The sequence below is a fragment of the Anastrepha ludens genome, chromosome 6, assembly GCF_028408465.1.
Source record: "Anastrepha ludens isolate Willacy chromosome 6, idAnaLude1.1, whole genome shotgun sequence".
Classification (NCBI taxonomy): Eukaryota; Metazoa; Arthropoda; class Insecta; order Diptera; family Tephritidae; genus Anastrepha; species Anastrepha ludens.
In genome coordinates, this window is record NC_071502.1 from 79,373,881 (window position 1) to 79,387,858 (window position 13,978).

The 13,978-nt window shown below is 36.5% G+C and overlaps 1 protein-coding gene across 9 annotated transcripts in view; it reads left to right on the forward strand.

Moving 5' to 3' along the window:
- The window catches only part of LOC128868038 (protein 4.1 homolog), a 117,312-nt gene that overhangs the window by 86,209 nt on the left and 17,125 nt on the right, over positions 1-13,978 (forward strand). For 8 of the 9 annotated variants that reach the window (XM_054109761.1, XM_054109759.1, XM_054109753.1 and 5 more), the window contains 6 exons: positions 6,167-6,372; positions 6,453-6,898; positions 6,983-7,135; positions 7,198-7,556; positions 7,626-7,753; positions 8,368-8,505. In XM_054109761.1, the coding sequence (XP_053965736.1) occupies positions 6,232-6,372; positions 6,453-6,898; positions 6,983-7,135; positions 7,198-7,556; positions 7,626-7,753; positions 8,368-8,505 (1,365 nt within the window). In that variant the 5' untranslated portion in view covers positions 6,167-6,231. The remainder of the gene's footprint in view (positions 1-6,166; positions 6,373-6,452; positions 6,899-6,982; positions 7,136-7,197; positions 7,557-7,625; positions 7,754-8,367; positions 8,506-13,978) is intronic. The other variant, XM_054109760.1, reaches the window with a different exon arrangement.

Sequence of the window (13,978 nt, forward strand, 5' to 3'; positions counted from 1 at the left end):
ATTACTCCATCAATTACTTCAATGACACAACTGTAAATCGAGCACTTTAGTACGAGTACAAGCCCCTCCGTTTCCCTCAAAAATGAATCATATTTTTGCCACTCACTTTCACTGTTAAAAATGACAGTTATTACATTATCAGCTGCTCGTCATCTTTACTATCTACTTCTGTGCTACATACATACGTACATAAATGCCACTTGGCTGTCGAGTTGTATGGTCTCGAAAAAGGGAAGCAATCAAGCACGAGTATGTACGAGTAAAGATTCTACGAGGTTCATTCAATAAGCCTGTAGAAAATGTAAGGGAATAAGTGCTATACAAAATTGTTTCTAATAGTTGTTTGAAATTTAGCCACGACATAAAAAGCGCAAAGAAAATTTCGAAATAATGTTTAAAGTGAGTGATGTCCTTACATTGGCTGCCATCTGTCAAAACAACTTCTTGCAATTATAACTTTTGAATAAAGAGTAATATTTTTTGTAAGTGGTAGAATAAAATAACTAAAATAATAACGGTCGCATTATAGTCGCAAAAAAAAGACATGGATGCAGAGGACGGTTCACCGTAGTTCGGATATGGGACATAGAGCTGCATTACTAGTACGGTAACTAAATTCCAACATGAATCAGCGGACAGCGATTGAATCTTTTCCCCAGAATACCGATGTTCTAAAGAAGCGCTAACCTGCTTAAATCTCTCCCCATGTTCGTCTGACTCTGTGGGAACTGGAAGGCCTAAGTGATCATTACGGTGAAATAAAAAGTGTATTTCTAAGGACATTTTCCGGTGATGGGAGTTTATTATTAACATAAATTTGCCAATCTTCAGAATGATAGTTGAAGTGGCAGTCGGTCTATAAACCAACTCAGTTAGACTGTTGGCCATCCATTGTGATACCACAGTAGTAGTTTACCTGACTGTTCCTCCTACTCATTCTTGCAGCTTCTGCAATAGTCGAAATTATATACGCTCAATCTTTGAGCATATTGACCTAGGAGATAGTGGCCTGTGATCAAAGCAGCTAATATAGAGGCGTTTTTCCTTGACTGATGAAATAGCGCCTTTGATCGCCTGACGTCCCATTTTGCCAAATTCTTTTTGTAGCGTTACATGCCAGACTATCAACCCATTTCGTGTTGGCTGAAGTGACAATGCTATTTGTACCACACATTTTGTAGGTTGAGAGTGGTAGTGCCCTTTCTCGATAATTTGTCTGCCTTACGATTCCATGGTATGTTACTATGCCCTAGCACGCATATCAAATGGAACTAGTGGCAACCCCACCAAGAGAATTAAACGCCGCTTGGATCTCAGAATAAATATATATATAAAGTAAAATTATAAAATAATATAAAGTAAATACAAGATCAGAACGATGCGTGCTCAAACAATTCTTTACAAGGCAATATTAAAAAAAAAATTCTATGAAGGTGTGCATAAAGCTTAAGAAACTAGTGATGAAGTTCGATTCTTAATACAGGGTGGCTGATGAATTTTGCTACATTAAGAAACTCAAATAACTTTTTTTTTAGTGTATGGAATTCATTTATTTTTTTTTCAAGTTGAATGTCATTAAATTTTATTAAATGTAGCTTAACTAGTTTTAAAAATAATTGAATTTAAATGCCCCCCATGCTCGTTGACACAAGTGCGGCATCTTAGTAAAAAGTTGTTCATTGCTGCTTTGAGAGTTGCGACAGGAATAGCCGCAATTGTTGCCCGAATGGATTGTTTTAGTTCATCCAAATTTGTTGGCTTTGTTTTATAAACTTCTTGTTTACATAAACCCCACAAGAAAAAGTCAGGTGCAGTAAGGTCAGGCGACCTGGGGGGCCAACGAAATTCGGAGTTTCTTGAAATCAGTTTATTGGGAAATTTTCGTCGCAACTCTGTCATAACAGTCTGGGCTATGTGAGACGTTGCCCCATCTTGTTGAAACCACACAGAGTTGAAAGGAATTCTCTTTCGGCGTAGTTCTGGATAGAAAAATTCTTTCAGCATTTTCAAATAACGGTCTCCAGTAACCGTAACGGTGTGACCATTTTCTTCAAAAAAATAAGGCCCGACAATACAGCGTGAAGAAACCGCACACCACACTGTCACGCGAAGAGGATGCAATTCCGTCTCGTGGAGTATCTGTGGGTTAGAAGTGCTCCATATTCGACAATTTTGTTTGTTCACATTGCCGTTTAAATCGAAATGGGCCTCATCAGACATGAAAAGGCAGTTTAACATGTTTTGGTCTTCTTCCACCATTTGCAGGATCTTATGGCAAAATTCCAAGCGAATCGGCAAGTCTGCTGCATTCAGTTTGTTAACCATTTGAATTTTGTAGGGAAATAAGTCTAAATCTTTGTGCATTATTGTTTGCAAAGACTGTCGGCTGACACCAAGTTCAGCAGATAAGCTTCTTGTTGAAACCCTTGGATTGCTTTGTATAGCTGCAGCTACAGCAGCGATCGTTTCCTCCGTCCGAACTGGTGGGTTTCGATGATAAGGCCTTCTTGCGACTGTTCCTTGCTGAGCAAAATTATTCACCAGTCTCATTATGGTCCATCTGCTCGGGGGATCGCCGCCAAACATCCGCCTGTACTCTCTCTGTACCAAAACTACGGACTCCAGTGCGTGATAGCGGCGGACTATCCAAATTCTTGTTTGCGTGTCCCAGTTATCCATTTTAATAAATTTTAAAGATCAATCTGCAAATTAAAACAAAAATGGAACAGATAACTTAAAAAGAAAAAAAGTTATTCAATTTTTTGGTAGCGGCTTTTATCAGCCACCCTGTACCTAAAATAGGACCAAACAGTTCTCTGCGGTCATATCTTTGATAAAATTGAAAAAAAAAAACTATAATAGTATAATCAATCTGTCAAGGTGACGCAAAATTATTCATAAAATTTTATTTTTGAATAACTTTCAGAATGATTTCGCGTTATGGAAATCTTTATTTTAACCTGCAGCTGTCTAGTTCACAAGTGACAAATATGATTGACGTGCAATGCCACTTGAAAAAATTTCGAGTATTTTTTATCTTTTTCCATAAGAGAGGAGTTGTTTTATAAACCAGGGCCCATCTATGAGGAGTTAGAGGGATAAAATGATCCATCAAAATGTTAGCCACTGTGTTTTACATGGGATTGCGAAGTGCAAGGTATATCTCAAATGTTAGGATCATAGTTTTCTATGCCTATTTATCTTAAGAATGTAATAAAAATAAGCCGTCAACTTTCAAATTGCCCATAAACATATATTCTCTTTTGCCTTGTATACCAGAATCCAATATCGGAAACTTGTTATTTTTTTAAGTTGTACGTGCTATTAATATCTAATAAAATTTATTTGCAATGTTTCTACCGCTTTTCTTTCATAGCTTCATCCAATATTTTACTTGTAATATCGGAATTAAACACATTCTTCTTCTTCTTGATTTTCACAATAGTCCAAGTCCTTCTCAAACTGATTTTTCCAATGCAGAGGAAGCCTTCCTCGCCCTCTGCTACCACCAGCTGGTACCGCATGGAATACTTTCGTTTGTATCCACTCGGACGACATGAATAAACGAAGCTGTTGGCTCCAAGGTTATGGCTGCAATGGTCCAAGAATCTTCCGCAGAATTTTTCTCTCAAATACTCCACTCCAGTGTTAGTTTTGTTCCTCGTTGTAACGTCCTCTTACTACTCAATTGCCTACCTAGTCCAAAGTAGCACCTGCTGGAAAGAGAGATTCTCCATTGTATTTCAAGGCGGCGTTAATGCTGATAAACGAAACTAGTGCCTCTAAATTGCTGCCTTAATGTGACCGCAAAATTTTCAATTGGTATTATTGGGCAAAATACAAGCAGATACTTCAGTAACAGTTAGGTTACAGGTAAATATCTGCTCGTGTAAGAGCCTACTTGGACAAAGAATCAAATTCGTACCGTAATTAATTGCAATACCGCATAGATGAAAAGGAGGGAGAAGAACCGACCAGGCAGAAAAAGAAAGAGAGGAGTTTGGATTAGAGGAGGATCTGGAACAGTAACAATTTGCTTTTAAAATCTTTAAGCTGCTTTCAAGTGACAACCAACAATTATTAGAAGAGGAAAGCCATAATATAATCGGAGAATGTGAAATTACTTCCATGCCAACCCATTTTACAAAACTTACTGTACTCATATATACACTCATCGCTATGGTCGAACCGGTCTATGCGTGCTCACCAGTTCAACTTAACTTAAGGGGGTGGTAGGGTTTAGCGCTAAAAAAAAACACTTTTTTTTAATTTTTTACAGAAATATGGCTTAAGATACTTTAATAAAATCAGTTGCATGTTATTGTACATCTTTTCAATAAGTTTTTAAAAAATATTAATAATAAAATATTGACAAATAAGCCCATGACAGAGTTTTTTTGGAGATATGTTTTTCGAGAGGTGCTCTGCGGTGCCAATCGGCATTCGTCGTAGAATCATCTGAAACTAAAAAAGTCGAATTTTTCAGTTTAAGTATGACGTAATGCTCGAGCATCCGAGCCCTTGGGAATTGCCAAGCATCTATCGATGCTCCGCATTGGAGGTAGAGTGCCTACAAAGGCTATAACTTTGAGAGTTCTGCTCCGATCCACTTAAAATTTTGACACAACATTCTTGAAATGATTTACTATAAGATGAGTGAAGAAAAAAAATTTCGATTTTGTGACCCTACCCTAAAATGTTCAGTGATACTTCGTTACGCTTCACGTTAGTTCTACGTTAGTTAGTTAGTTTCTCTATGAAAATCATAAAGTAGGTGAAATTAAGTCAATATGTAAACCGTTTCATTCGTCTTGTTTTGATTTATTGCAAATATGCGGTCGGACATTGGTTCCTAAAATTTTTGAAGAAGATTACTAAAGGATTTTCCAATAAGAGGTGTTATTTTGATATTCCAAGAAAAATGCTATATTTTAATATAAATGATCGGATGTTTATTTTATTATAAAGAAGAAGCTATACCGTTAATAGTGGAAAATAACATCAGGCAAATGACCACCACGAACACGCTTACAGGACAATATCCTTTTCATGAAATTTTCCATAACCGAATTGCAAAGTGGCTGCCCTATGTCCTCGCGAATTCCATCTTTGAGGTCTTAAATCGACCCTGGGCTGTTGGCGTAGATCTTTTCTTTCACGTGGCCCTAAAAAAAAAAGTCACGAGGTGTTAAATTACAAGATCTCGGTGGCCAATTGTGATCACCTCTTCGAGAGATAACACGGTCCGGAAACTTTTCCTGTAAATGATCAATGGTTTCGTTGTTTGTGTGACACGTAGCGCCGTTTTGTTGAAAATAAACGTTGTCCAGATCAATACCATCCAAATCCGGCCATAAAAAATCGTTAATCATCTCTCAATAGCGTAATCCATTCATTCATAACACCAGTTATTGGAAAACCCTTTATAAATTTCATTCCAAACTTCCTTAATTTGTAGTTTCAACTCCGTCACTGTCATAATGCTTTGTTTTTCCCTCCATAAGCGTGATAAGTTCATCTTCTAAGAGTTCGTTCTAATCAACATAATTTTGTTTTGGTTCACTTGGTCGCAACTGTTTTGTTTTAATAGTGCGAGAAAAATTGCTTAATAATCGAATCACGCCCAGAGTGAAGATTCACGCGGCAGCTGACATCATCAAAACATATTTTTTTGGTCTTTTGAAACACAAATTTTTAAATGGTGGGAAACAATTTGTGTAGTTTGTCGTAAAAGGCGAACAACAATAAAAAAACTTCTCTCGGCACTTATTTCTTTTCTCAAGAACATTTTGATCGCGCCTCGTATCATCAAGTTTGGAGATGACAGATATTAACTCATGTGGCTCGAGTATGCGTTTTGCCATTTAAAATTTCATTAATGTCATTTCAGAATACATGCATATGTGTATGTATGCATGTATGTACGTGTGTAGCTATAAGATGCTACTCTTTTAGACGCTTGATAATTTATAATTTTTTTCAAAAGAACGTTAATCAACCCTAATTTAATTCCAAGCTAAATGGCTGCTTGTTGATAGATCGGAATTTATTATATCTATTATTGCATGTAGGTATGTATGTATAAGTACATAGGTACACATTTATGTATATTATAAAATAATTTATTTTTACTTTATTAAAATACTCCTATTCTTCCTTATTGCAGATCGATCCATAACAACGTAAAACATCCAAAATAGTTTAAAATCAGTAAAATAGAATACTAAAAAAATGCCAGCGGAAACGAAAACTGCCACCGCTGGAACCGAGGCTGATACGCCTACGAAGAGCAAAAAGGCGAATACGACCGGAAAAGCTGGACTGGCGCGTGTCACTTTGCTCGATGGCTCTTTGCTTGACGTCACGATCGATGTGAGTAAAAAACCAATTTTATTGCTATTCTTTAAATTTTTGAAATTCGCACTTCTTTCTGTGAATTTTTTCACATGCAGCGAAAAGCTAAGGGTCGCGATCTGATCAATACCATTTGTGCTGGCCTCAATATTGTGGAAAAAGACTACTTCGGTTTGACTTATGAAACGCCCTCAGATCCACGCACCTGGTTGGATTTGGATAAACCAGTTTCAAAGTTTTTCCGTAGCGATCCATGGGTGCTGCAGTTTGCTGTGAAATTTTACCCACCAGAACCTTCGCAGCTACAAGAGGACATCACGCGCTACCAGTTATGCCTGCAAGTACGCAATGATATCCTCGAAGGTCGTTTGCCGTGTACATTCGTCACACACGCTCTGCTCGGCTCATACCTGGTGCAATCGGAGATGGGTGACTATGATCCGAAAGAGATGCCAGATCGCCGTTATTTGAAGGACTTCAAAATAGCACCCAACCAAACCCCAGAGTTGGAGGAAAAGGTTATGGATTTGCACAAGACTCACAAGTTTGTATTTGAACCTACATACATACATATATAATCAATTCAACGGATGTATAAATAAAATAATATGTATGTATTTGTGTCTAGGGGTCAAGCACCTGCTGAAGCAGAATTGCATTACTTGGAAAATGCTAAAAAGCTGGCTATGTATGGCGTTGATTTGCATCCAGCAAAGGACTCGGAGGGCGTTGACATTATGTTGGGTGTTTGCGCATCAGGCTTGCTTGTGTACCGCGATAAGTGAGTACCCTTTGCCGAAATTCGTTTAGGTTTATGTTTGAGGAATTTGCTTTCCCATGTAGACTACGCATCAATCGCTTCGCATGGCCGAAAATCCTCAAGATTTCTTACAAGCGTCATCACTTTTACATCAAAATACGCCCCGGTGAATTTGAGCAGTATGAATCGACAATTGGCTTTAAATTAGCCAATCATCAAGCCGCTAAGAAATTGTGGAAGTCATGTGTGGAGCACCATACATTCTTCCGTCTGATGACCCCTGAACCACCGACTAAGTCGTCATTGTTCCCACGCTTCGGGTCGAAGTACAGATACTCGGGGCGTACTTTGTACGAAAGCAAACGAAATCCAATCGATCGCACAGCGCCGAAGTTCGATCGTAGTTTGTCGGGCAGACGTTTGACATCGCGAAGCATGGACGGTAAGATGGGGTGAAATAATGCTAGGGCTAATTAGAATACCACGCACTCAAATGTGTTTACTATTTAAGCTCTCGCAATGGCCGAAAAGGAGAAAGATGCTCAGAAACGTCACACCATGGGACATCCACCAGAGCACATTCCCGATTTCGACTCACCACGTAGTCGCAGTCCATTAAAGAAGGATAAAAAGGAAAAGGTATATTTTGAGTTCTTTTTGCGAAAATCTCCCATCTTTAAGGGAATCATTTCGTTTGAAATTTAATTTTCTAAAAAATATGTTTTGTTTTTGATTTTCTTTAAAATTAACTGACAAATTTATTTTCCTTCCTTTTTCTCGGTTTGTTTTCTTTCTGTAATTAATTCCTCACAAAATTAACCAATTTACTAACAACAATAAAACATCAACAAAAATCGAACACACCGTAATTGTAATGTAAAAAAACATATAATTTTGCGAAAATTTCCAAAAACCAAAAATGTGTGCACTACCACACCTAATTTTCTAACACCCACGACCTTCTATAACTATGTATGTAAAACTCTAAAAAACGATGAACAAATATTCAATGTGCTTCAAAAAAAAAATTTATCATAATAATAATTTAAAAATTAAAAACATTTCTGAAATGAACGCTTTTGGCAAATGCGTCTGCGTAATTTTTTTTCTTCTAATTTTTCATATACTTCATATACATTTAACCATGATTAACCAACTAAACAATTGATAATATGCACAAACCACAAAACACAAACAACAAAAACCAAAAAACAAAACAACAATTATTTGATCCAAATAACCCCAAATCGTAGTTAAAACGAGAATCGAGCACTGGTACAGCTTCCGCCTCTTCGCAGAGTTCACTCGAAGGTGATTATTCGACCCATACCGGTGCTGATGTGGCAGCCGGCGAGTCTGCCTCGGCCGTCGCCTATCTTGGCAAAGATCAGGTTAATTTCATTTTCAACAGCCAATTTCTATTCTTCTACCTATATTTATTATAGTTACGCTCGTATTTACACTATTTTTCTTCAATTCAGTTTTTAATTAAGAGCCTTACGTATTTATTTATCTATTTTACTTAGTTAATATGTATTTTTTCGATCTGAGCTTTAAGTGTCTTTGTTCGTTCAGGAATTTTGCTGTCCTCCAAAGCTTTCGAAAACTACGATAAGTTTGTGTTTGGTGTTGTTTTACAAAAGAAAAAAAAAATGGAAATTTGTTCTTCGTTTATGTTTGGTGTCCAATTTGTTCATAAGGATAAATAATTTGTTTCTGCAGTATATTTAAGCCAGTTGCAAGCAGTTTTCGCAACCATTTCTGTGGACGAGTAGCGCCCATATAGGAGTGTTTTGTAGGCGGATGGTGCAGAGAGATTAATTTTTCTTATGTCGCACACCTTAGTTGGTAAAAGATTTGATAATAATTAATATTTTTTAAAGAAGCTAAAATCCTTTAATCTCTTTCATATTCCAGTTATCCTATAAAGCAGTATTTATTTGAATTTAATAGTCTCGGGATGAAGTCATCAAGCTTAGATGCCGAATTAACAAAATTTTTTATTAGCATATGCAACTCTACAATGGCAATGGCACTCATGCCGCGCGATCAGTTGTGCTAGTTTCTACCGCATCAGTAGTACTGATCTGTTTGAGGGTGGTTTAATTCGAGCATGAGTAGAACAATTAAACATTTGCTTTAGATTTCTAAGTTTAAGGGAAAGGATTGTTATCGGACGATAAGACTCCCCTCGGTTGGCGGGTTTCACAGATTTCAATAGTGGGACCACTCTTCCTGCTTTCCACTGGTCAGGTTGAATACCTTTCTGAGATATCTTACTTCCAATAGATCCAGGTTTTCCTGCATCAGGATGTTAAATCCGTCGGGGCCAATGTCTTGAAGCTATTGCTTTATTGTTTACTATCTGAACCTCATCGCTGGAGAAAGTAAACGATGCACAGTTGTTTGCCAGTATGTGCAGCCGTCTGTTGACACGGCAGTTTTACCTATCGAACGGATGATTCAAAATGAATTATCGGCTAAAAAAGTTCGTGCATATCTTCGAGTCAGACGAAGTACAACCAACAAAAGTGATTACCACCTTGTCGTTGTGCTTCATCGGGTTCGATAGGGACCTTCATACCAGAGTTGAAATTGCTGGTCTGGAAGTGCTCCGCCCATTTGGTCCACTGGAGACACCCTGGATTGGCTTGGCGTAGGTGGTCACGCTCGTTTGTTAGGACGGCGGCTTTACCTGGAAAATTGGGACGTGTGATCCTGATCTTTTCAGCTGAAATTAAGCGGAATGCGCCTTCGCCTACGTGCACATCGGTGGGGATGGCAAGAGCAGCGAAGTTGTCCTCGGCGAATTCCGCGAAGCCGGCCCAATTAGCTTTGTCAAAGTTAATGTAGGTGATTCGCGAACCCAAAGTCGGCAGGCCTTTCAATTGAGACGATAATATGTGTAGGTAGATGGTCCAATGCCAAAGATAGCATAGGTCGCCAAGTTATGCCATTGATCAGGCCAGCACTAGCAATTTTAGGCCAGGCGAGCTGGTGCAGATACGCATTATCCTGGAGGGATCTGTTCTGCCAAAAGCTGTCCCCCACGATCGTTTTGCAGGCTTGAATGCCAGAGATCGTAGAGCGCATTGAAGTCACCTACAACCAAACGGGTTTTATCTCTGATAAGCTCACCTATTTCAGGGTGATATCCTGTCGGGCAGCAGGAAACAGAAGGTACATATGTACATATATGCTAAATTTTTCGAGCTCTGCATCGCCTGCCACTACTTTCGTCACGAAAACCATATCGAAAACACGTTCAGAGTTAGATTTACTTAAGACGGCTTAACTTTTATAAATGTCAGGTAATAGTGATAAAATTTTGGTGGGAATGTTAATCACAGATGTGGCACTTACCAACAGAAAAAAGAAGTTAAATCTGTTGACTTAGAGCGTCACCTGTCGGTTGTTCCGAGAACTTTTTGATCAAGGTGGTATTTTTGATGTTTGAGTCTAACAGTTTTATATTGAAATTGATTGAAAATGCGGTGTGAGTTTCAGAAACAATTGGCAATAGTAGACTAGCAGCCTGCCAGAATACCAGCTTGTCGATTTTTGAAATATATAGCACAGAATTTTGATTGAAAATAATTACTTACGTCTCTTTTATGTCAATATGTGCATAATAATTCTAAAACAAAAGATAGGGACTGTCAAAGTAATTATAGGATTTAACGTTGATTTCCGCCCTCAGTGCATGAAAATACCAAAAACAATAAAATAAAAATTAAAAAAAAATTAAATACAAAAAATTATAAAAAATTGAAGAAAAACAAAAAAAAAAAATTAAAAATACTGAGTGCTATCGTTTATGTGTAAAAATTTCTGAAGTAATCATTGTAAAATTTTCTAAAATATAAGGGTTTACGGATTTGGCATAATCCGTATTTCTTAATCATTCATACCAGTGAATATTGCCAGGTTGGATTCCCCCCATTACTCGATCTCATTCCGTTCAGGGCTCTAGGGTTGTAGGCTATAATTTTTGCGTTACTGGCAAACTCTATATAGATTAAGGAAGCACAAAATACATTTACGTATTGAAAACATTAATGTTTACTTTTCATCGACGTATTGCGTTTTAAAAAATTGTGGTCACATCGAAAAAATTCATATATCTGTTATATGTGCATCCGTCTTTTGGACACATCATTGGGTAGGGCCATTTGCACCGATTTCTGTAACACATCCGTTCATCCGATCTTCATTAGGATTTTATTGATGTTAGAGTCGCTTACTATACTGCAGTGCCCATTCTCTTTTTCTTCTCGAATTATGTCTTGAAAATTTAAAATTCTACGCTTGGCGTTTTAGGTTCCGATTATTTGGAGTTCTTGATACATTTCTCAACAGATAAGTGATTTCTTAAGGAGGAAAATAATTAATTTATATTAATTTCCTTTTTTGTTTTAATTTGATTTTCTGAATATTTCTTATTCTTAATGTGCTTGCTTATGCTTAACTATATTAATGCCCAATAATTGTAGCATAAATTCTCAGCCTGCTATTACTCATAATAAAATAACGAAAGCGATAAAAAGTATAACAATTTTTCTAAAATCTTATTTTATAATGATGCTGAGTTCCGAAATAAAAAAAATGATATACTATGAAGTTTTTGGTACAGGAAATTAAAGTTTTATCGGATTACGAAATTGAAAGGCATTTAATACTAGGACTCTAAATTTCGAGTTCCGAGAAAACTGTGTATTTAAGTCCCGAATTGCACAAATTGCAGGTTTTCGAGAATCCGATAATCGCAGTTTTTGCTTTATTATTAATGTTACATCAACTCTTTCTGAGTCTCTAAATGGAGATTCTTAGGACACGAATGTTTTAAATATCTATCTTAGGCGAAAATGCAAGTAAATGCTCTGAAAATAAAGTGATAAATATACCAGGCAGTTATAGCATGAATCATTGTGCTTATTCAAAAAATAAATTATTATCAAAAATTATTATTTTACATGAATATGATTTTTTTATGTTACAATTTCTTCTAAAGCGTGGAATTCGCAGGAACAGACTTGTGGATGATATATTATTATATTTTAGATTAGTTTCCATCATTTGTAAAACTTTTCTGTATTTGTTCGTACCTTAAAATACCTCTTTGATCTTGGTTTTTTTATTAGCATTTTATTCCGTTCGTCATATTCCATACGAGAATAATTAGCTGCATCTGTATATATGTAAATATACCACCGTGCGGCAGTTAATTTTACACATAAACAAATTTATATAATTTAAGTGACATAGTCTTCACACACTGTAATGGTAATTCTGAAATTGCAGTATTACTTCATTAGACCTCTGGTTTCAGCAGCGCGTTGATTTACACTTTTGTTGATTAAATCTTTTATGTTTCTCATACATTGCCATGCATTATTTGGTTTATAGAGAGAATTTTTTAAAATTTTTATGATAAATTTATAAAGTTAGAAGGGGGAAATTCGATAATGTAGTAGTAGTCTAATATAGGGTGGGCCATGTAGAGTTTGCTTTTTGAATCGGCTATAAAAAAAAAACTAATCACTATTTTTTCAAACTTTTTCTTTTATTTTGAAGATTGAACATTATCATTTATGAATGAAAAATAATATTGTTCAAATGACTGCCACGACTGGCTTTGCAGTAGGCCATTCGATCAACCCAATTTTTAAGCACGTTTTCGATTGTTTGGGCTCCAATTTCATGAACGGCAACTTCGATTTCGTGTTTTAAAGCATGAATTGTCTCTGGATGGTTCGCATAGCATTTTCCCTTAACGGCTCCCCACAAAAAATAGTCCAACGGGCTTAAATCACAGCTCCGAGGCGGCCAATTGATATCGGAATTTCGTCTGATTATTCGGTTTTCAAAAACGGTAGCCAAAAGTTCGAGTGTAACTTTGGCAGTGTGGCAAGTTGCACCGTAATGTTGAAACCAAATGCCGTCCATGTCATCCTCTTCAATTTTTAGAAGCAACTTGTTGAGCATGTCACGGTAACGCTCGCCTTTTACTGTAACCGCGGCTTCTCGCTCATTTTCGAAAAAAAATTGCCCGATGATGCCGCACAAACCGCACCAAACAGTGACTCGTTGTGGATGCATTTGCTTCTCTACAATAACGTGTGGATTTTCTGAGCCCCAAATCCGACAATTTTGCTTATTGACGTAGCCACCGATGTGAAAGAAGAAGAAGATTCACCACTTTGAAAATAGGTTTTCAATACTTCCCAATTTTGTTCAAGCGTATAGCGTCCCATTTCGTAAATGTCAAACCTTTAAGTAAATTATGAACACATTTGACATGTCATTTGTGTTACCATTCTCAAAAAAATAGGTGGTTCAAAAAGCAAACGCTAAATGGCCCACCCTGTATATACCGTCTTTCCAGGATATACAGGGATAAAGTTTTAAAAGGACATTTTCAATACTTATTAGTTCTTGTGCACCAATAATTTTTTTCTTTAAAAATTTAAATTTTGGCTTTTTTAAGTTTTAGAGAATTTGTTCTTTTATATGTTATGACACTAATATTATTATTGTACATTGCGTTGATTGTTTGAAATAATATTTTGAAATACTTAAATCTTGCAAAGTCTTTTTAAAAATAAAAATCCTGACGTCGCAAAGAAAAACTGAAAACGAGTTTTATTGTATTGGGCCCCTTGTTCTACGAATATATTAATTTTTTTTCAGTTTTGGTCGCACGGTGCATTTGTTTTTGTTTTTTTTTTTAATTCAAATCATATGATGAAATGATGATCTTCGCTTTATTACTTTTTATAAAAAAATGTATAAAAAATCTGGTACAGATTACAATTAACGTTTCGCTAACGTAGAACCGGTGGTTGAATCAAATATCCTTGAATT